This window comes from Stomoxys calcitrans, chromosome 3 (assembly GCF_963082655.1).
Source record: "Stomoxys calcitrans chromosome 3, idStoCalc2.1, whole genome shotgun sequence".
NCBI lineage: Eukaryota > Metazoa > Arthropoda > Insecta > Diptera > Muscidae > Stomoxys > Stomoxys calcitrans.
Genome location: NC_081554.1, coordinates 58,825,420 through 58,848,404, shown reverse-complemented (window position 1 = coordinate 58,848,404; position 22,985 = coordinate 58,825,420). Strand labels below are relative to the sequence as shown.

Genomic DNA, 22,985 nt, shown 5'->3' with positions numbered 1-22,985 from the left:
GGCCAACACTACAATTTGACTCAAGTGAATGAACCTCACCAATTTTAATTTTTTTCTTGTTTGGGTTTACTTACTTTCTGGCTGCTTCTTTGGCTTCTAGTTCACGTTTTCGTTGTTCTTCTTTCTCTTGCTCCAGTTCACGTTGTTTCTGCAATTGTCTTTCTAGCTCTTCCTGTTGTTTACGCTCTGCTTCCAAACGAGCCTTTTCGCGTTTTTCGGCCTCCTCACGTTCTTTGCGTTCCCGCTCCTCCTTTTCCTTACGTTGCTGATCTTGCAGCAGCTTACGTCGCCTATCAAGTTCTGCTTGGCCTTTATCAAAGTTCTCTTTGCGTTTGTCTTCGAAAGAGGCTAAAAGGGCAAAGAGTACGAAAATTATTTTTTAAGGGCCCTCAGGACAACTAACTGGCAAAACCAATAAAATTTGGTCAATAGATTTTTTCAGCTCTCTTATAGAAAAAAAACAGTGACAATTTTTTATTGGCTTTGTCTTGTAAAATCCAGACAACACCTACTTTGAGGTAAACCAGCCAAAGGATCCGCTTCTCCAGCACCCTGAGAAGATACCGATGCATGCCGTGAAGCCGGCTGAGAACCTGGCCTGGAAACAGTGCCCGAAACTGAGCCTTGTCGCGATTTAGTCTTACGATAACTGGGTGGTATCCAATCTGCGGGTAGGGTGGGTGGTATTTTTTCACCATTCATGGCCTTATCGCACAAAAACATGGCCAATATGAATTCGTCACAACTCAAGCGACCATCGGTATCTAAATCAGAGAGTGTCCATATCTGAGCCAAGGTGGCTTGAGGCAATTTGCTTTGCACCAGAATGCCACGAGCTTGTGGGCCAGTTAGATAACCGGTGCGATTACGATCGGTGGCATTAAATACTTGGGTGTATTTACGTTTGGCTGGAGCCTTAACCGCCCATTCGCCCTGCCTGCAAATAGATAAGGGTATGAAGTAGAATGGTGATTTTTGATGGCTATTAAACTTACGGTGATTCTAAAGAAGGTGCCCTCTCTGATATAGACATATTTCGACTTGGAGGATTGCTGTGAGGTGGTGTGGGTACTGCTGCCACCGCTGTTGGAGGCGATACGACTTTTGCTGCAGCAACTGCTGCAGGCACTACTCCAGGCACTACACCGGGCATTGCACCGGGCATTGCACCAGGCATAACATTCGGCGCCACACCGGCCACCATGCCAGGCATCATGCCCGCTACCGGTGGTATTCCGGGCATGGCACCCGGTTGTGTTACCACTGGCATACCTGCTACCGCCGGAACTCCGGCAACACCAGCAACACCACCATGCATCATACCTGCTTGCATGGCGGCTGGCATCACAGGAACTGCGCCAGTCATTTGTTGCATGGGTGGTATTCCGACCATAGCTGCTGGAGCCATACTAGGTTGTGGCACAATTCCAGGAAGTGTACCGGGCACCATACCTGGCACTATCGGCACAGCACCAGGCATTGGCACAAGTGGTGCTGGCGCTGCAGCTGTAGCCGCAGCAGCTGCTGTCATGGGAACATTAGGCATCGCTGGCACTTCTGGCTTGGCGGCTGCAACGACGGATTTTGTTGCTTCAATGGGACTGAGACTGCTGGCGCCCGTTGGTGTCAATGTTGGAGTTGTACCGGTATTCAATGAGGCCAGCAAAGATGGTGGTAAGCCCTTGGGCACTTCCATGCCACGTAATTTCAAGTTGATTAATTTACATGCAATGCTGAACTCGTTTATGTTCATTTTGCCATCGGAATCCGTATCAGCCAAAGCCCTGATAAAAAGAAATACAAAAAAAAACACAAGTAATGTATTAAAAATTAAATTTGTTTGGCATCTTTGTAGTGGAATGAACTGATTGCAATTGGTTGTTGATAAATAAAAATGAGCAAAATAAATTTTTTTATACTCTAGCAACATAAATCAAACTTCTCTTTAAGCTGTGGTCAGTTTTTGTGAATCACTTTGAACATTGCTCTTCCTATTTTCATTAAAGCTATTGGCTCTGAAACATTCTCTAGGCGATACAGAAAAAGAATTTTTGATTCGTAACGTTTTTTTTTTCTAATAGGAATTACAAACACTTAAAATCCAAATGATGAATAACTGTATGGTGGTCTTTTCTTTTGAGCCTGGCCAAGTCTTTAGACCAATAAAATGCTCATAAGTCGATATCTCACCTATGCCCGCCCGATAAAACTCTACTCCTGCCTTCATTTGCTATTTGCAATACGCGCTCTAATGGAATGGAATCCCAGTAGATTACCTACCGTATCGCGAAATCGAGTAACAGTGTGTTCCACAGTCGTAGCTCTAGGATTTTAATCCCATCCTTCGAATTTGTATCCGTTTGTAGTAGAGGATAACATTTTCTATGCGGAAACATTAGCAAATATCCATCGCACCGAATACTAACCTTAAAGATGCCTTGACAATCAACTATGGAGAGAATAGGCTCACATCCTATCCTGGCTAATGGAGAAATCACTCATTGTCCTGATCGTACTACTACCCAATGGCTAAGCATTAGGATATGCTTCAATGGAAAGCGATAAAATCTTACCAATGAAACCATGCTACTAACAGGAGGAGGGTCGTTGTGCTAATGAAGCTAACTTTCCAATCAGTAACAAAAGAAGATGGAACTGGAAAGAAGTGAGTGTGTCCAAATTGAGGCCTACAGAAGCGTAGTCTGAAAATGTTACCCTGGCTGAAGTCTCAGCGGTGCTGAGCTTCGCACCGCAGACAGGTCTGGATGCGATGTTGGCTATGCAGCCCTTTGGGACCTATCCTACCCTAACCAAAGAAGAAATCGCTCCTTTTCCTGATCGTGCTACTACCCAAAGGCAAAGCATACTCTAATCAATGGAAAGCAATAAAACTTTACCAATAAGGGAGTTCGGCATGATGAGGCAGGACAAGTACGTCCAAAATTCCATTCTGGATATAATGGATGCGAAGGTTAGACTGAGTGGGATCTCCGACTGCATGGCACCGGTATCGATTGGCATAAAGGGATTCCGGAATCGTTTTCCCGGGAGGGATGAATGGAGGCTGAAGGCTTTATTTGAGGAATATGAGTCCTCGATTTTCACTGATGGCTCCAAGATGCAGTCAGGGACTAGATTGGGGACCTAGTCCGACGTACCTTATATCTGTATGAGACTGCCGGACGAGTGTACCGTCGTTCAGGCAGAGGTCTATGCTATTACAGTAGCTGCAAGAGAAATTCTGGTAAATCCTCAATACTCAGGATTTTTTGGACAGTATGGCGGGGCTCAAGGCCTTGGGTTCGAGGACGAGGTGTGCGACGGTTTGTTTGCAGTCCCTGAATAGGCTACAAGTCACGATGTAACGTTGACATGGGTTCCCGATCGGAGACAGACGAAGCCCCAATACCATGGCAGCCAGTTGTACGTACCGGATTGACCCAATGGATTACTTCATCGGCAAGAGCTGCCGCCCCAGTGTTCGACACACTGCCACAACAACAACAATAGACGAACCCCTCCTTGCGCATCCCTCCGCCCACTCATTCCCTGTCGTCGACTGGGGGAGGACGAAGCAGTTATTGGCGTTCCATAAGAGGTCGCTGAGTACCTTAACAGGGGCCATAGCCAGCCGCTGTGCCATAGGACGCATGGCATCGCGCATGGTAATACCATACAATGACTTCTGCAGGAATTGTCTTGATGAAGATGGGGAGGAAACTTTCAAGCACTTGCTCTGTTCATGTCCGGGTCTACAGGGACGCAAAAGGGGGGCTACATCTAATTCTGAACCAATTTTGACGTACCTCGGCGGATGTATCCAGATAGGTTATTAAAATTCCTGCATCAAATTTCGAGCAAGGCAAATATGTTCAAAATGTAATAACTACGGTTGACAAATGACAAAAAATTACCCAAAATCTGACGAACATATACATGAGAGCTATATCTAAATCTGAACCGATTTCGAACGATTTCCAAACTTGATGGATATTGTGGAAGTCGTCGAGAAAAGCGTTGTACAAAATTTTGGGAAGATTGGTCAATAAATGAACTTGCAGTGGGTCTAGGAGTGAAAATCGGACGAACATATATATGGGCGCTATGTTCAAATCTGAACCGATTTCTATGAAAATCATTAGTTATATCGAAATTCATAAGAAAATTCTTCTTGCCAAATTTCGAGAGAATCGGTTAACAAATGTCCATTTTATTGATGTATTACTGCAAATCGAACGAGCATATATATATATATATGAGTTATATCCAAATCTGAACCGATTTCTATGATAGTTGCCGGTAATTTTGAGAGTTATAAGAAAATCCTTTCTGCCTAATTTCGAGAGAATCGGTTACCAAATGACCATTTTATTGCATTATCACTGAAAATCGGACGAACATATACATGGAAGCTATATCCAAATCTGAACCGATTTTTTCTTATTTCAATTGGCTTTGTCTCTAGACCGAAAAACATACCCATACCAAATTTGAAGACGATCGGATGAAAATTGCGTTATGAAGTTTGTACACAAATTATCGGGCGAACATATATATGGAAGCTATATCCAAATCTGAACCGATTTTTTCTTATTTTAATTGGCTTCGTATCTAGACCGAAAAACATACCCATACAAAATTTTAAGACGATCGGATGAAAATTGCGTTATGTAGTTTGTACACAAATTAAAATGGACAGACGGACGGACAGACAGACGGACATAGCTAAATCGAATCAGAAAGTGATTCTGAGTCGATCGGTATACTTATCAATAGGTCTATCTCTCTTCCTTTTGGATGTTACAAACAAATACACTAAGTTATAATACCCTGTACCACAGTAGTGGTGTAAAATCGATTCCGATTTGGACTAATATAGCAATAAAGTGATCATTTGTTAACTGGCACGAAGGATTCTTACATGACTCTGGACAGTACTGGTGAATTTTATAGAAATCGTTTCAGATTTGTAAGAAGTTTAACCCTGTTCCTTAATCGAATGTTCATGGGCAAATTGTTTTGTTTCGTTATTTGCTTTACTCGTGACGTTTAGCGAAGCCACTCAAGCTTTCTGGGGGGTTAAAATCCTTTAAAAAGCAATGAAATTAGAAAATTTTGCCGTAAACAATGAAATATTTAAAATTCTGGAGGCGCTGAAACTCTTCTGGGGTGTGCTTAGTCCACCCCTCAGAGGCCTCTCTACGCTTATGCTCACGACTACCGCAATATGTCCGGATTTTGGACTATTAAAAACTATTTAGATATACCCCTCATGTATATGTACACAACTCGCTCTAACTCTGTTTTAGAGCGAGTTATTGGCACCTTTAAATAACCAATAGTCATCTCGTTACCACAGCGAGCTTGCCCACCTATAGAAGCTTGACAAGGATCACTACCTCCACATGTAGATATGTATCAACAAAAACCATATAGCATTATAGGTATGATAACTGCATTATACAAGTACACCCAGTGCATAGAACGCGGTTTAAATCCCTTAACTATGGCCTATCGTAGCTGTATAGGGCAAAAATTACATTTTGCAACCTTTGCAAAATATTGGCGTTTTACTTCATTGAGCACTATCCACTCTGCCATGTTTAGGACCAGGAAAAGAAACAAGAGCTACGATACATTTTATATGTATGCCTCAGAGATAATTTGCCACAAACAAACATGTGAATATCTTAATGAAACCAGTGTGACTCATACAATATGATAAATTTAAAAAATCATAGTTAGCACTTTAAACTTCTCGTTTGTTAATTTTGTCTAAGAAAACGGCAATGACTGCTTTGGGCATAAAGAATGTACTATCTAAAAATTCAGTCAAAGCTTTTCAAAACATAAGCGAACACTATTGTTTGTTTAGTTTTAACAACCGGTAAGCCCATTAGGTTTTGTTTATTGGTATCAAATTATCGTACAGGGCTCGCTAAAACATACAACCGCTTCTCTTTATTGAACGAATTTGGTAAATTAGAGGATTTCGTTTAACATTACAATCTATTATATAACAAGTAAAAAGGCGTTAAGTTCGGCCGGGCCGATAGCAGTTACTTCGAAATATGTTCCGATTTGGACCAAATACTAATATTGGGTTGCCCAAAAAGTAATTGCGGTTTTTTCATATAGTCGGCGTTGACAAATTTTTTCAAAGGCTTGTGACTCTGTAATTGCATTCTTTCTTCTGTCAGTTATCAGCTGTTATTTTTAACTTGCTTTAGAAAAAAAGTGTAAAAAAGTATATTTGATTAAAGTTCATTCTAAGTTTTATTAAAAATGCATTTACTTTCTTTTAAAAAAATCCGCAATTACTTTTTGGCCATCCCAATATATATATGAGAGCTATATCTAAATACGAACCGATTTTCATGAAAATCGCCATTTATGTCGGGAGTCAAGAGAAAATACTTCGTACCAAATTTTGAGAAAATCGTTTAACAAATGACCATTTTATTCCATTATTACTGCAAATCGGACGAACTTATATATGGGAGCTATATCCAAATCTGAACCGATTTTTTCCAATTTCAATAGACTTCGTCTCTAGGCCGAAAAACTTGCCTGTACCAAATTTTAAGACGATCGGATGAAAATTGCGACCTACACTTTGTATACAAATTAACATGGACAAACGGACAGACAGACGGACATAGCTTAATCGAATCAGAAAGTGATTCTGAGTTGATCGGTATACTTATCAATGGGTCTATCTCTCTTCCTTCTGGGTATTACAAACAAATGCGCTAAGATATAATACCCTGTACCACAGTAGTGGGGTAGGGTATAAAAAATGGGGTCAAGTGCCAGAGGCACCGCCCCAACTTAAAAACCATCCTAAAGGGACATATAAGCCGAAAGGGACAATTTTCGATTCAAACGAAAGGTACTTGAGAGTGGTTTGTGGTTTAGTGTTCCCCAACCATACCATTATGGAACAAATTAGAGGGAAACTAGCTTCTCACAATATCAATTGAGTGCTGCCCGAATCAAATTTAAGCTCAATGATAAGGGGACCTCCTGTTTTATGACGAACCCGAACGGCGTACACTGAGAAGTAACACCTCTTTGTCGAGAAGTTGTACATGGCTGAAATACACACAAATGCTGTCAGCATTTGGTGAGGGGAAGCTAAGAAAATATAAGAGAGAGCTGAGAAAGGCTCAGAACAAACACTGGGTAGAATTATGCAGCTCCGTGGAGGATACATCTGAGGCCTCTACGTTAAGGAAGATTCTGTCCTTGAGACCTTTTACGGTGGGGTATATTAAGAAGTCAGAGAATGTGTGGACAATGTCTAATCAGGAAACACTAGAACTTCTCGTTGATACACATTTCCCGGGAAGTTCTAAAACGGAGCTTGTCACTAAAATTGTGTCTGAGCTAAAAATCCTTTGGGCGATAAGAAGTTTCAACTCCTTTAAGTCGCCAGGCCCTAATGATGTATCACCGGTTGAATTACAAGCTGTTTCTGATAGACTGGTTTCCTGGCTTAGGGAGATATACTCTGCTTGTATCAGAATGTCATATATACCTGTGGGATGGAGGGACACGAAGGTCATTTCCATTCCGAAAGCAGGAAAACCCTACTACACGAAGGCGATAGATTCTCGTCCTATTAGTCTGTCATCCTTTATGCTGAAGACTCTTGAGAGATTGAAAGAAACATATCTTAGGGCAAAGATTTCTGGAGATCGCTGTCACGGCAGCAGCACGCAAATAGTAAAGGCAAATCCACTGAAACAGCCGTTCACGACCTAGTCGGCTACATAGAGGGTTCTATCGCTGTCATGGAATATACAATGGTAGCATTTCTTGTCATTGAAGGTGCTTTCATTAATGTAAAACCGACGTCAATCATGAAGGAACTCAACCATAAGAAAATTTATTAATAACTTACTAAAAGATGCATTACGTTAGGCTTGGGATCTGTGGATCTAAAAAGATGGGTCAGCAGAGGAACACCTCATGCAGGTGTACTGTCTCCTTTACTTTGGAATATAGCCATTAACAATATATTATTGTCTCTGGAAGAAAAAGGCGTAAAAGTGGTCGCGTATGCTGATGACGTGCTGATGAGGTTAGGGGAAAGTTTCCCAGCACTCTAAGAAATATACTTCAGGAAGCTCTACGTGCAACATCAAAGTGGGTTACCGAAAGTGGTCTGGGTATAAATCTGTGGAAGACAGAAGTTGTTCGTTTCGGCAGGAGATACAAGTTGCCTACAGTGGAACCTGTCTCCTTGGGTGGAGATAATGTTCCATTTACGCAAAGCGCAAAATACCTGGGTGTTTGAACTTCAAATCCAACATTTAGGAAACGGCAAGAAAGGCAACTCTTGCCCTATATACCTGCAAGAGTGCCATTGGCAAAAATTTGGGACTTAGACCGCGTGGCATACATTGGGTATATACTGCAGTTGTCAGACCTGTAATGCTATATGGTGTTATGGTCTGGTGGACGGCGCTTCAAAAATCCACCTACTGCTGAATACGTAACCGGATCCAAAGGATGGTTTTTTTTATGCCATTTACGAAAAGCGCAAAATACCTGGGTGTTTGAACTTCAAATCCAACATTTTGGAAAGGGCAAGAAAGACCACTCTTGCCCTATACACCTGCAAGAGAGCCATTGGCAAAAGTTTGGGATTTAGACCGCGTGTCATGCATTGGGTATATTCTGCCGTTATCAGACCTATAATGCTATATGGTGTTGTGGTCTGGTGGACGGCGCTTTAAAAATCCACCTACTGCTGAATACGTAACCGGATCCAAAGGATGGTTTTTTTATGCATGACAGCCGCACTGAGGACGACACCAACTGATGCACTCTATTTGATGATGCATCTAATGCCTCTGGACATTTTGGCTAGACAAATTGGTGTGAACACTGTCGTGAGCGGCGTGGCGGCTACGGACACTGTGTTATCCTTGATACAATATCCGATTTTTGATAAAAAGTACTGTACCACTATTCCTGATAGAACTGATTGGAACTACGATTTTCTTGGTAATAGAAGTTACATAGACTTCTATACAGATGGTTCCAAACTGGACGACCAGGAAGACTGTGGGGTGTACTCTAAAGATCTAGAACTGGTCATATCGAAAAGGTTACCCGACCACTGCAGTGTGTATCAAGCAGAGATCCTTGCAATTAAGGAAGTGGTGGAAGGGCTAAGTTATAATGTCATTACGACGGTTGGCATAAATATCTTCTCGGACAGCTAGGCAGCCATTAAATCCCCGGAGAACGTATTTCTGAACACAAAAACCGCCCTCGACTGTCACAGATCTCTCAACGAGATGGCTGAACAGTTCAATATTCGCCACAGAGATATCCCAGAGAGTTGACTTGCGAGACTAGGAACTACCCCACACTTTCCAGGGATACTGGAATCTGTGGGTATGCCTCTAGCGACATGTAAGCTATGTTTTCAGGACCAGGCCCGAAGGACAACGAATGATAGATGGTCACAAAGAGGGGGCTGTGAGCATTCCAAAACTATGTGGCCTAATCTAGACTTGAAGAAGTCTACTGCTTTGCTGTTGCTGGTTAGAACAGACGTCTCAGGCATTTTGTCCGTCATGACAGGTCACTGTCTAATTGGAAAACATGCTGACAGACTGAAGGTTGCCAGCAACGACTTTTGCAGAAGAAGAAGAAGAGACTATAGAACACCTTCTGTGTGTGTGTCCCGCACTAGCAGCCAGAAGGAGTTCCACTTTAGGTTTTCATTTCTTTGAGAACCTGTCTGATTTAGCGGATGTAAACATTCACAAGTTATTGGGCTTTTTAAAGCGATCTGGATGGTTCAACGGTAGGAACTAGAAGGCATCTTCCTTCTTCTGTTCCTGTGGTATCACAATGGACGAAAACGCCTAAAGCAGTCTAATGGCAGACAGCCACTTAAACCTAACCTAACCTAGCTACTGAAGTAGATGATGGTTCCAACTGGTTACTGGCTGGACAACTGGGAAGGGCTACTGCCTCAACACACTTCTACCACAACTACACTTCGTGTCAACAATCCTGTAGTATATCCCCTTTCTTGAACGAAGGCCTAAAAATTGACGCAGTAACAACATTTCAAAATATTCATTAGAAAAATGACTCCCAAATCCTTATTGAAAAACATTTTATCAACCCATTCGTTATGTAGCTACATATATCTCAAGCCCATAAATAATTATGTCTACACGACTATAATATATTGGGTTGCCCAAAAAGTAATTGCGGATTTTTTAAAAGAAAGTAAATGCATTTTTAATAAAACTTAGAATGAACTTTAATCAAATATACTTTGTTTACACTTTTTTTTTCTAAAGCAAGCTAAAAGTAACAGCTGATAACTGACAGAAGAAAGAATGCAATTACAGAGTCACAAGCTGTGAAAAATTTGTCAACGCCGACTATATGAAAAATGCGCAATTACTTTTTGGGCAACCCCATACAATGGCAGCCTGCTCAAAATTTATCTCAACTTTGCATTTATCATCACTTCAATGATACTCATAAATCATTTCCTTTTTGGAAAAACAGCAGGATCCCATGTACAATCGATAATGGGACAACAACAAGAATACTTTCGAATCCTGTTTGGTGTGTGTCACACAAGCTGGCTTGCATAAACTTCTAAACACTTACATGTGATGTCACTGTCTTGTTTTAGTATTGCAATTGCATTGATTTTAGTACAGAACTGCGAGAGGGGGGAGAAAGAAGGTGCCAACAGTTGTTTCAAAAGTCTACAAGACATAACTTTTTGACATTCCTAAGTAAAATTTATTGTTTTCACTATGTTTTTTGTTTATTCCGATACATATATGGATATTAAACAAACAATCCGTATCACATCCAAAATGTTTTGCTTATTTGAAAAGTGGGTCACTTTAATGATTTCTCGATACACTACTCTCTCAGTACATTAACATGTCAATAATAACGCCCAACTATTAACCATATTCTAATTAAATACCAATAGAGCCAGCTTCGTTAATTGATGGGAAACACGCAAAGTGACATTAAGTGGTAAGCGATAGAAACATTAACAGCAAATGTCGGTTAAACAATTGTATATGATTTGGAAACGGAATGATTTCTGACAACATAAAAAATGAAACAAGGAAACCAGGGGTCAAAGTTATTGTAGAGATTAGTTTGCTAGCCTAAAGCGCCATAAGCCTAGCCTTCAAACCTGTGTACACTTAGAAAAGTGAACACAAGTAAAACCCCGTTTAAACTGCTCTTTAAATCCGGATTTAATGGCATCTTTCCCTTTATATTGGGTTGCCTAAAAAGTAATTGCGGATTTTTTAAAAGAAAATAAATGCATTTTTAATAAAACTATATCGTGGATGCATCAAAAGTTCCCAGCCAAGCTCACTTAGTTTTAGGCGAGTGACCAAAGATGTGTGCGGTCTAGCGTTGTCCTGGTGGAATATGACACCTTTACGATTGACCAATTCTGATCGCTTCTCCTTGATGGCTGTATTGAATTTGTCCAATTGTTGACAGTAAACATCCGAATTAATCGTTTGGTTCCTTGGAAGCAGCTCCAAATATACCACACACTTCCAATCCCACCAAACAGACAGCATAACCTTCTTTTGGTGGGTATCAGCCTTTGAGGTGGTTTGAGCTGCTTAACCATGCTTGGACCATGATCGTTTTCGACTAACGTTGTTGTAAACAATCCATTTTTCATCTCCAGTTATGATTCGTTTTAAAATCGGATCGAATTCATTGCGTTGAAGGTGCATATCACAAGCGTTGATTCGGTTTGTTAAATGAATTTCTTTCAATACATGTGGTACCCATATTAAAATTGACGCCAAACAAACAAATGTAAACAAAATTTCGCGCCTTGTTTTCTAAAGCAAGCTAAAAGTAACAGCTGATAACTGACAGAAGAAAGAATGCAATTACAGAGTCACAAGCCGTTGAAAAAATTTGTCAACGCCGACTATATTACTACTATATTACCGGCAATTACTTTTTGGGCAACCCAATAAAATCAGCTGACGAGAGACTTAAATCCGGGTTTAATGAGCAGTGTAAACGTGGGTAAAACGGGCAAATCCTACTTTTTGATGCCTTACACCACAATAGGTGTGCAGGCTTTGTATAGATGAGCTTACCATCCTATAGAGCCGAAAGCCTAGCATTCAAACCTGATGTCTGCGAAGATTAAGTTAGCTTTAATTAGCAAAATAATGAAAAAAAAAATCTGAAAAACTACAAAAAGAGAAGTGAAAGGACCAACGTTAGTGAAGATTAAGTTAACTTTAACTAGCAGAGACACAAACATCTTCACTTAGCAGCGTTCTGTTACGAGCTTAGCAGAGATATAATGAAATATTCTGAAAAGAACAAAGAACCACAAAAATCGAACTATAAGGACCCCAAACATTTCGAAAATTTAAGTCACAACGTAAAAAATGCATAACGAACAGTCCCGGCACAAGAAATTTGAGAGCACCACACAGAACGGAACATTGAGGTCCGATCTGGATGGTGATCATTACTCTCACGAGAAGTTTAGTTGCAAACTACCGAGCGCGTCTACATATTGCGGATAGTGGAATGCTCCGTAGCTGCAACGATAATCGCGGACAATCAGCGGTATCGAGTGGAGAGTCTCAGAGAGAAGTCGGGCGGCACCGGCTTTTGCAAAAATATTGAGTGCCTATGATGATATGACAAGGCCAGTGATTGACGTCTTTAAATAAACAATTGCCAACCTGTTCCCGGTCCTTTGGACCGTAACGAACCTGCTCACCTACGGAGGCTTGACGAGGATTGCCACCTCCACATGAAAATCTGGCTAAAACAATAACAAAAGATTGCATAAACTGGGAGGAATGCGGGGAAACCCCTTATAGTTAAAGAAGCTCTCTATGCCTACAATCTAATCCCATGGCAGCTGGTTGTACGCACCGGATTGACCCGACGGAATCTTCATCGTCAAAGGCAGTACCTCAGTGTGCGTGTTCCGTTCATTTTTCGTCATGAGAAGGGCTTCTCGTTCATGCCGAGATTGAAAAGAATCCCGGACCCTGGTTCTGTTCGGTTTGCCTTATAGTGAAAGAAGCTCTCTATGCCTACAATCTAAACCCATGGCAGCTGGTTGTACCTACCGGATTGACTCGATGGAACTCGTCATCGGCAAGGTCTGCCCCCTCAGTGTGCGTGTTCCGTCCTTTTTTGTCATAAGAAGTGCATATCCCAGAGTGCCTTCTCCGCAAGCTTCTCGTCCATGCCGAGATTGAAAAGAACCCCGGACCCTGGTTCTGTTTGGTTTGCCTTATAGTGAAAGAAGCTCTCTATGCCTACAATCTAAACCCATGGCAGCCGGTTGTACCTACCGGATTGACTCGATGATAGAACTCGTCATCGGCAAGACCTGCCTCCTCAGTGTACGTGTTCCGTACTTTTTTCGTCATGGGAGAGGCATATCCCGAAGTATACAGACCGATCTCCCTTCTCTCACCAGTAGCAGAGACGCTTTAGGTATTGCCTCTCCCGAGCCTCGTAGCAGAATTTCCATTCGCCGAGCATCAGCATGGATTTCGAATACTACATTGCACAACAACTGCTTTGCATGCCATCACCGCACACATTTGCCGCGGCTTCAATCAGCCCAGGCCATGTATTGGGTTGCCCAAAAAGTAATTGCGGATTTTTTAAAAGAAAGTAAATGCATTTTTAATAAAACTTAGAATGAACTTTAATCAAATATACTTTTTTTACACTTTTTTTCTAAAGCAAGCTAAAAGTAACAGCTGATAACTGACAGAAGAAAAAATGCAATTACAGAGTCACAAGCAGTGAAAAAGTTTGTCAACGCCGACTATATGAAAAATCCGCAATTACTTTTTGGGCAAGCCAATAAAAGGACGGTCCTTGCGGCACTGGACCTATCGAAGGCATTCGACACGGTCAGGCATGCCAAACTATTTGAGGACATCGCCAAAACGTCCCTCCAGCCAGGCCTGATACGCTGGGTCGCGAATTATCTGTGTGGTCGCCAGTCATTTGTGGAATTTAGGTCGAAGTCGAAGCACCGTAGAGTGAAACAGGGAGTTCCCCAAAGCGTCAAGCGGGCCTAGACAACAATAATGCAGGCACGGTAGCAGATGCGCTAAATACCTACGGGGTGAATGCGGTCCGCCTCCCGTTGCACCTAAAGAAATTGACCTCCCTCGGCAAACCAGCGTCGTCCTGGTTCAATTACGTTCAGGCAGATGCAGCCGCAATAACTCCTACAGAGCAAGGATTGATGGCGACGTGCAAGATGTATGTCCCAGTAGAAATAAAAATATTATGTTAGCCGGGCAATGACAAAGGAAATGCCCCAACGTCTCATCATCTTCCCCGCATGCCCGACACATGTTATCACTTGCCGCACCGATTTTACATAAGTGAGCTCGTAGATACCAAAAGCTATACTGACCTCCTTCTTACTTCCTTTCAGTAATAGCCTCGTCCTCCCACGATCCGGGTCGCCGTCCTACCGACTGATTTGCATGCGCATTCGTCGCCCACGATCTTAACTCGGACTGCGTCAACCCGAAAGGCTTCTGCTTAACCAAGTTTATTGACGGCAGTCCTCTGGCCTTCACCGCAGGGATAGATTGTAAGATATTTAGAAAAAGATGCCCCATGCACCAGCCGCCTTATTTAGCCTATAGAGGGGAGGGAAAACCACCGTTGAAAATTTTTTCTGATGGTCTCGCCAGGATTCGAACATAGGCGTTCGGCGTCATAGGCGGACATGCTAACCTCTGCGCTACGGTGGCATACAGATTAAGTGTGAGGCAGCCACTGCGGCTATGAGACTTAAGGCAATGGGAGAATGGATTGAGGATGGGAGCAGCTCATACCATCGCGGTACAATCGAGGCGACAATAAGAAACCTGAATGAAAGGGAAGAGGTTTTCGATCGGATACCCGAGATGAACCTTGAGGTCGAGTGCGAGGCACTGCTGCCATCGGCACAGTCTTGGATTGACGAAACCCCTAGTATTGCCATCTGGAAGATCATGTTACACGGATGGATCAAAGCTAGGCCTGATCAAAGTGGGCCTGGGGCTCTACATTTAGAACCCAGGGACTGAGATCTCTTTTAGGCTGCCTGACCTTAATTCGGTCCTGCAGGCGGAAAACCGGGCGATCACGGAATGCGTGAGGCGGTATGGTGCTAACGAGAGAACGTTGATTGTGAACATCTTTGCCGACAGTAAAATTACCATAAGAGCAATAACAACCAGGGCGGTAAGGTCACGAACAGTCTTTTAGTGTAAGAAGGAGATTAACGCCTTTTCTGAAAATGGCAAAATCCCCATCGTTTGGGTGCGGGGGGGCCATAACAGGGTAAGAGGTAATGAAAGAGCAGATGATTTGGCGGTGAAGGCCAGAAGACTGCCGTCTATAAACTCGGTTAACCCGAAGCCGTTCGGGTCGACGCAATCCGAGTTAAGGGAGTGGGCGACGAATGCGCATGCAACATTGGGAAACAGCGAAACGGTCGGTAGGACGGCGAAAATCCTATGGGGAGATCCAGATCGTGAGATGACGAGGCTATTACTGAAATGAAGTAAGTAGGTCTGTATAGCTATTGGTATCACACCGGGACACATAGGACTACAAGCTCACTTATGTAAAATCGGTGCGGCAAGTGAAGATGATGCGACGTTGGAGCATTTCCTTTGTCATTGCCCAGCTTTCCCATCTAACAGGTAACGGCACTTAGGTGGAGACACCAGGAGACCAGATATGAACCAACTTAGGGGAGTGGCATTGAAAACAATTAAGGATTTTGTAAGTAGCACGGAATTGCTAACTTAAAATTTTCGTTTTAGAGATTACTTTATAGGTTTTAGAGTGCACAACGAGCCGATTACTGGCTTAGGTGTATGTCCATAATGACATGAGGCGGATTAATATCTGCACCCTCTTTTCAGCCTAACCTAAATCACTCGTTTGGACAGACAGATAGAGCAATTATCACCATTTAATAAAAATTTGCCTCCTGTGGCAAATCACCCTTTGCGGATGGTAGGACAGAGTATCGAAACATACTGCATTGATTCAGATTCTCTTAGTTATCAAAAGCTACACGGGATTTAAGGTGCTACTATAAGCAAAAAGCTTCCTAGGATTGCCTATTAATATTTAAATAAACATGAATGAATAAAAGCCTGATTAAAACAACAAAAAACAAATATGAAAAAATACTCACCATATTTGTCCGAGTATCAGTGGAGGCAATTGTGATTGCAAAAAGAAACCCTTGGCCTGGCCACCGGTGACAAAGCCGCCTTGTGGCTGTAAAGCCTTAAATTGTTCTACATATTTCAGCTTTTCTCGTTGGGTAATAACCCAAGGATCCGTTGCTGGATTCATGGTGGAAAGTTGATTGTTGTTGTTGTTGTTGTTGTTGTTGTTGTTGGTTTGATCGAGAAGGCAATTGATAACGATTTTCAGGCAATTCTATTAAAACAAATGGCAACGCCAAATAAAACAGCAATTTGTGGGTGGATATCGTTGTTATCGAGAGGACGTTGTTTTATGTATGTATGGGTGGTGACGGTGGCAATAATGTCGGCGGCTTATTGCGGAAAATGAATGGATGATGACCCTTTTATTTTTCTTTTTTTTTCACTGATTTTAGATTTCTTAGTTTTGAGAATAGTGGTGACACGACACTAAATGTGGGCCAACACCAGCAGTGATTGCATGTACTTTGCACAGATGGATATGTCACACAATGGGGAAGTGACACACTTTGTTCCTTCCGGCAATGCTGGTAGACACCTCCAGTTTTACCCAGCAAGCTAAGAAGTTTTTATTCGCAATGTAGTCTCTGTTGTAGCAACGACAAAAGCAGTAGCAGCCACAGTAGGATGCATCAAGACTGTAAATGGTGGTTAATTCCTGATGAGTAGGTATTTGGTCTGCCTGCGTTCAAATTGAGGGCATATGCATATGTACTCTACAGTATGAATATGGAACAACTTTTGATTTCTTAGTTACAAAAAGGTTTTTTTTTATCCAGTAATTGTTACGTTATTATTGTGTTTTTTTTTTTGTTTTTGCTCTTTCAATTGTTGTTGCTGTTTTGGTTTTTTTTGTGGAAGAAATTTTTATACACACATAGAGCAGATGATTTGCTAAGATTGAATTGTTGTTGCTCCCTCCTACTATACTCGAGTTATTTTGCTGCTCTTTTGCTGTTTTTGCAATTGTACTACTTTTTCGTCTTTTTGAGTTGCTACTCGTTCGGTCGGGTGCCCGTAGTTTTTTTGTTGTTGTTGTTGAATCAAATGTTGTTGGTGTTTTCTATTTGTTGTTGTTGCTCTATTCCTTGTTCCTTGCTATTGCGTTTGCGTTTGGACTACCACCACCCGCTCGCTCATTCGTTATACTTTGCTCACAGCGGCTCTCCTGGTTCGAAGTCTACTTGGCTGTTGGCTGGCTGGCTGGCAAGTGATATTAATGGTTATTATTTCGTTAGAGTTGTTCGTTTGTTCCTTCGATTGCCCGTATTGCCCACAAATGTCAACGCCGCCTCGTTGCGACGGACGATGAATATCGTCGGAGAGTTGTGATAAAACTGCTGGTGAAGGAAACACACGCATATACAAGCATACAACAACTGGAAAGCCCCTCTCACTCTCAGCTGCTGCCTAAAGGTACCGAAACCGAAAGGAAAACGTACGTTATGTTGTGTATCCCATGGACGAAGGATGATGATTGAAAAATTAAAAGAAGTAGCACAAAAGGGGAAAAATGATTTTGTTAAAAACACTTTGACATTTTTTTTTCGGTAATTTCCTATTTTCTAGAATTTAACTATTTATGAATTGACAATATGTGTATCATTCTTGTATGAAATACACACAACATTCCTTCTTCTGTATCTTTTCCTTTCTTCTCATACACACACTTTCTTTTGAAGCTTTTTGCATTTCTTTGAATTTTAAATTTCGATTTTTTTAAAGAATTTTAGAATTATGGCATAATTACTTGCAAATTTTGAACTCACTTATTCTAAAGACAAAACACTAGCTCTTTTTTAACCAATTACTTCATTTAATCAAAGAAATTCACTTTTCACACAATTTCGTTTTTCTACTACTATAGCAAACGTAAACGTCACTTTAATCAATAAGACTCTAGGGCTGCCATTCGTGCAGGGAATACAAACTTCAAATACCGTTCTAAGATAATTAGTGCAAGGCGTAATGTATGCAAAGCTGCCAGATAATTGAAATCCCAAAAAGGGGAAAAAGGCGCTGTATACGTTAACCAATTTATGGCAATCCTGCATTAAAGATTTGGCATCGGTGTTCACGAAACTAAAGGGTTGGAATTCTATTCTGCTTTCGGAAAAGTCGCGAAAATTTGGAAAAAAGGCGATGTATACTTTAACCAATTTGTGGCAAACTTGCATTGAAGGTTTAGCATGGGCATTCACGTAACTTAAGGGTTGATATTCTATTCTGTTTTCGGAATAGTAGTGGAAATTTTTAATGTTCCGCTAGCGGAATTTCACAGTTAAGTTTTGTTTATATTTTCATAGCAAAAGACGTTTTTTATCTGCATTTATGGTTTTATTATATTTTTTTCGCAAATAAATAAAATAACAAAAAGAAAAAACGAGCCATTGAAACCAATAGAAAAAAATGATGCCGACAATGATGTCAAACGGTGCCACTAAAATTTCTTTTTGCCATTTCCTCACTATAAACAGAGTACTACTTTTCCGCCTACTTTTAGCCAACGTTTCGAATTTGACAGCATTCCGCTTGAAAAACTGAACAGAATACTCAACTTAACGCACTCATTCTGTTTTGGCCATGGCATAACTACCAGGTACTGTACAGTAAACAGCTGAGTACAATTTTTTCTCGCGAAGTGCACTATCTGTCAACGAATTTTGCATGTGTGTGTGTATTAAAGTTAATAACCATAGCACACTCAAACAACGAAAAATGGTGCGAACTAGTAACATACACAAAATCAGAGTTGCACTAATCACTGATTTTGATATTGGGCAACTGCCACTACTTGTAAATGAATATATTTTGGTTTTGGCCTTTAATGCAGCTTTAAGCAGGGCACTCTGTTTTTAGTTGTGAAAAACTCAAAATATCGTAATTTACAGAAACATATTTACGGAAATTTTCTGTACCTACACAATCCTGGCATTATAAAACACTGGGATTAACTGTGCCTAATTGCTATTTTCACATATTTTTAGAATTTTTTGTATGGAGATTGACATTTAAGATTAGTAACTCCTAATTAGTTGATCCCAACTCTCTCTTTGTACAGCGGATCCAGTCTAGAACATTTCTCGCTATATCATCGCACGATTTTGACATAATTACCAGGTAGTGTACCGTAAACAGCTGAGTACAATTTTTTCTTGCGAAGTACACTATCTGTCAACGAGTTTTGGTCGTGTGTGTGTTATAGTTAAGAGCCATAACACACACAAACAACGAAAAATGGCACGACCGTCAACATACTCAAAATCAGAGTTCTACTATTGGGTTGCCCATAAAGTAATTGCGGATTTTTTAAAAGAATGTAAATGCATTTTTAATAAAACTTAGAATTAACTTTAATCAAATATACTTTTTTTACACTTTTTTTCTAAAGCAAGCTAAAAGTAACAGCTGATAACTGACAGAAGAAAGAATGCAATTACAGAGTCACAAGCTGTGAAAAAATTTGTCAATGCCGACTATATGAAAAATCCGCAATTACTTTTTGGGCAACCCAATATTATGATTTTGATATACTGATTTTGACATATAGTGCACTCAATATTTTGTTGTTGGGCAACTGCCACTACCTGTAAATGAATATATCTTGGCTATAACCAAATTTTTCGTTCATGGCCATGGTACAATGAAGAGGTATTGTCATTAGCACAATTACAAAATTCTACCCGCAAAGAAACTACCTTGAGCGACAAATGCCTTAAAATGAAATGTCAAACTGGTTTCGGATTTTTGGGAAGGAATTTTCTGTTAAAAATTTTTATATTTTAGCTTACTATTTTTTAAATAATTTTAGAGAAACATTTAGATAACGTTATCGGTACATTTTACACCAAGTTATACTTGCTGTGTTTTATTTCATGGCTATATAGCGCAAATCACATTTAATAGATTATTAAAATCTGTTATCACATGATATATCAATATCTTTCCAATTCTGCTTTGCATTGCAATACTATCCAGAACATCTGATTTGCACTGGAAAGAACTAAAATAAAACACGACAATAGCTGTGAGCACCACACCGGCTGGAACATCAAGGTCCGATCTGTGAAGTGTTCATTGATTCGATGAATGAAATCAGATATCGAATTCCCTAAATCACTGACGGTTTTAAAAGTCGATTAATCGATAAGTCAAAAGTCGACTTTTAGATCATTAACTGCACGTGTATGATTTCTGTGTCCTAGAGATTTCCAATTATATTCATTGTTAAAATGTCCACAACTTCTGAGGACGAGCAAAATGTTGTAAGTAGCGAAGAAGAGGACGATGACAATAGTGGTGATGAATCCCACCTAGAAGATGAGGAGGAGTCTAATAATGAAGAACCTTATGATGAAAACGATGAGGCAGAGGAGGGTACAAACGGCAAAATCAACAATGAGGAAACTGAGAAAGAACTTAACTGGAAGGATTTGGTAGGCATACAAAATATAAATTTTGTGAGAACAAATATTTTATGTATTGTTTGTTGCTAGGGTCTAAACGATACACTGTGCAAGGCATGCGAGGAACTAAAATGGAAAGCGCCATCAAAGATTCAAAAAGAAGCCATACCTGTTGCATTACAGGGCAAAGATGTCATAGGCCTTGCCGAAACAGGTTCGGGCAAAACCGGTGCTTTTGCATTGCCTATACTTCAGGCATTGTTGGATAGCCCTCAAAGATATTTTGCTTTGATTCTGACACCCACCCGTGAATTGGCATTCCAAATATCCGAACAATTTGAGGCGTTGGGTAAGGAAGAAATCCAAAAATTAAAATACCACCCTTTAAATGGTTTTTTTTTTTACTGCCAATATTAGGAAGCTCCATTGGTGTCAAATGCTGTGTTGTTGTCGGCGGCATGGATATGGTATCACAGGCCTTACAACTGGGCAAAAAGCCCCATATAATAATAGCAACACCCGGTCGCCTGGTAGATCATTTGGAGAATTTAAAGGGTTTTAATTTGAAAGCCATTAAATACTTAGTTATGGATGAAGCTGATCGTATATTGAATATGGATTTCGAAGTGGAGTTGGATAAAATACTGAAAGTACTTCCCAGGGAGAGGAGGACTTTTCTGTTCAGTGCCACTATGACAAAAAAAGTAAAGAAACTGCAACGTGCTTCTCTTAAAGATCCCGTCAAAGTGGAAGTTTCCAATAAATTTCAAACTGTGGAACAGCTGCAGCAGTACTACATCTTCATACCAGTTAAATACAAAGATGTCTATCTGGTCCATATACTCAACGAAATGGCTGGCAATAGTTTTATGATATTCTGCAGCACTTGCAACAACACCGTAAAGACGGCTCTCATGTTAAGAGCTCTGGGCTTGGCTGCCATTCCTCTACATGGACAAATGTCTCAAAATAAGCGATTGGCTGCGCTCAACAAATTCAAAGCGAAAAATCGTTCCATTCTTATATCAACCGATGTGGCTTCCAGAGGTTTGGATATTCCTCATGTAGATGTTGTGCTGAATTTCGATATACCCACACATAGTAAGGACTATATTCATAGAGTGGGTCGTACAGCCAGAGCAGGTCGATCGGGTAAAGCTATTACTTTTGTCACCCAATACGATGTGGAATTGTATCAACGCATAGAACATTTGCTGGGCAAACAATTGCCTTTGTACAAGTGTGAAGAGGATGAAGTAATGGCCTTGCAGGAGCGTGTCAGTGAAGCACAGCGTACAGCTAAATTGGAGCTCAAAGACATTGAAGAGTCCAAAGGTGCGAAGGGAAGATTTAAGAAGGGCGGTGGAGACGACTTTGATGACTCTGAGCATTTTACGGGAGCACGTAAACGAATGAAGACCGGAGGCGGTGGCGGCAAAACAAATTGGAAAAAAGCAAAAAGAAAGTAGAAATTTTGGTTAAATGAAATGTATTTTTTTCTACATATTTTTTATGAATAGTTTCGTAAGATTTTATTTTTAACGAAAGAAAAATAGTAAACAAGTACATAATGAGAGGAATTATAATAAGCGATTCTCGTCAAACTCCTGTCCGAGGAGAGAGCAAGGTCGTTCGGGTCTATAGGAGCGATCGCCGCGGGAACATGATGAGCATGGTTTATTTAAAGGCAGCAACACCTTACCTTGTCATATCAAGCATCATGGGCTCACAGTTTTTAAGCAAGAGAGAGCTCTTAACAAAATACCCCCGATCGCTCTTGGCCGATGCCAGGATTGTGAAGAACCCCAGGCCGTGATGGGCTTGCCTGATCTAATCCTACTATCCCTGGAATCGCAGAAAGGAATTTGGAAATTAATAAGATGGTATTGGTAAACTGTGGTGTTGTTGTTATAGCAATGTGTTGTGCACTGAGGTGGCAGCCCTTGCTGATGAAGAAGTCCATCGGGTCAATCCGTTACGTACAACCGACTACCATGAGATTGAACCCCGATTGTCCGCGACTGCAGTTTCAGGCACTCGGCATGGATCATTCCACTATCCGCAAGCTGTGGACGCGCCCGGTAGATATCAGTTGAACTAATAAAAACGATGAACAGAACCAGGATACGCTCTTGGTCGATGCCAGAATTATAGGTATTCAACGAACCCAAACGAAATGTGAAGCACTATAACTTGTTCTTATAGCAACATTTGCATGTGGAGGGGCGATCCTCGCCAAGCTCTTATAGGCGAGCAAGCTCTTTCTGGTCTATACGACCGATCGCCGCTGGAT

The 22,985-nt window shown here is 41.0% G+C and overlaps 2 protein-coding genes across 4 annotated transcripts in view; one reads left to right on the top strand and one right to left on the bottom strand.

Annotated features, from left to right (window-relative positions):
- The window catches only part of LOC106081748 (intersectin-1), a 43,652-nt gene extending 27,208 nt beyond the window's left edge, over positions 1-16,444 (bottom strand). For all 3 annotated transcript variants that reach the window (XM_013243931.2, XM_013243929.2, XM_013243933.2), the window contains exons 1-4: positions 16,250-16,444; positions 996-1,784; positions 513-937; positions 75-348 (exon numbers count right to left, since the gene is read on the bottom strand). In XM_013243931.2, coding sequence (XP_013099385.1) covers positions 75-348; positions 513-937; positions 996-1,784; positions 16,250-16,413 — 1,652 coding nt within the window. In that variant the 5' untranslated portion in view covers positions 16,414-16,444. The remainder of the gene's footprint in view (positions 1-74; positions 349-512; positions 938-995; positions 1,785-16,249) is intronic.
- Positions 16,445-20,433: 3,989 nt separating this feature from the next.
- Positions 20,434-22,246, top strand: LOC106081731 (ATP-dependent RNA helicase DDX47). Its single transcript, XM_013243899.2, has 3 exons — positions 20,434-20,722; positions 20,783-21,041; positions 21,110-22,246. Exons 1-3 carry the CDS (start codon positions 20,519-20,521, stop codon positions 22,159-22,161), a joined length of 1,515 nt encoding a protein of 504 aa, XP_013099353.2. The 5' UTR covers positions 20,434-20,518; the 3' UTR covers positions 22,162-22,246.
- The last annotated feature ends 739 nt before the right edge of the window (positions 22,247-22,985 follow it).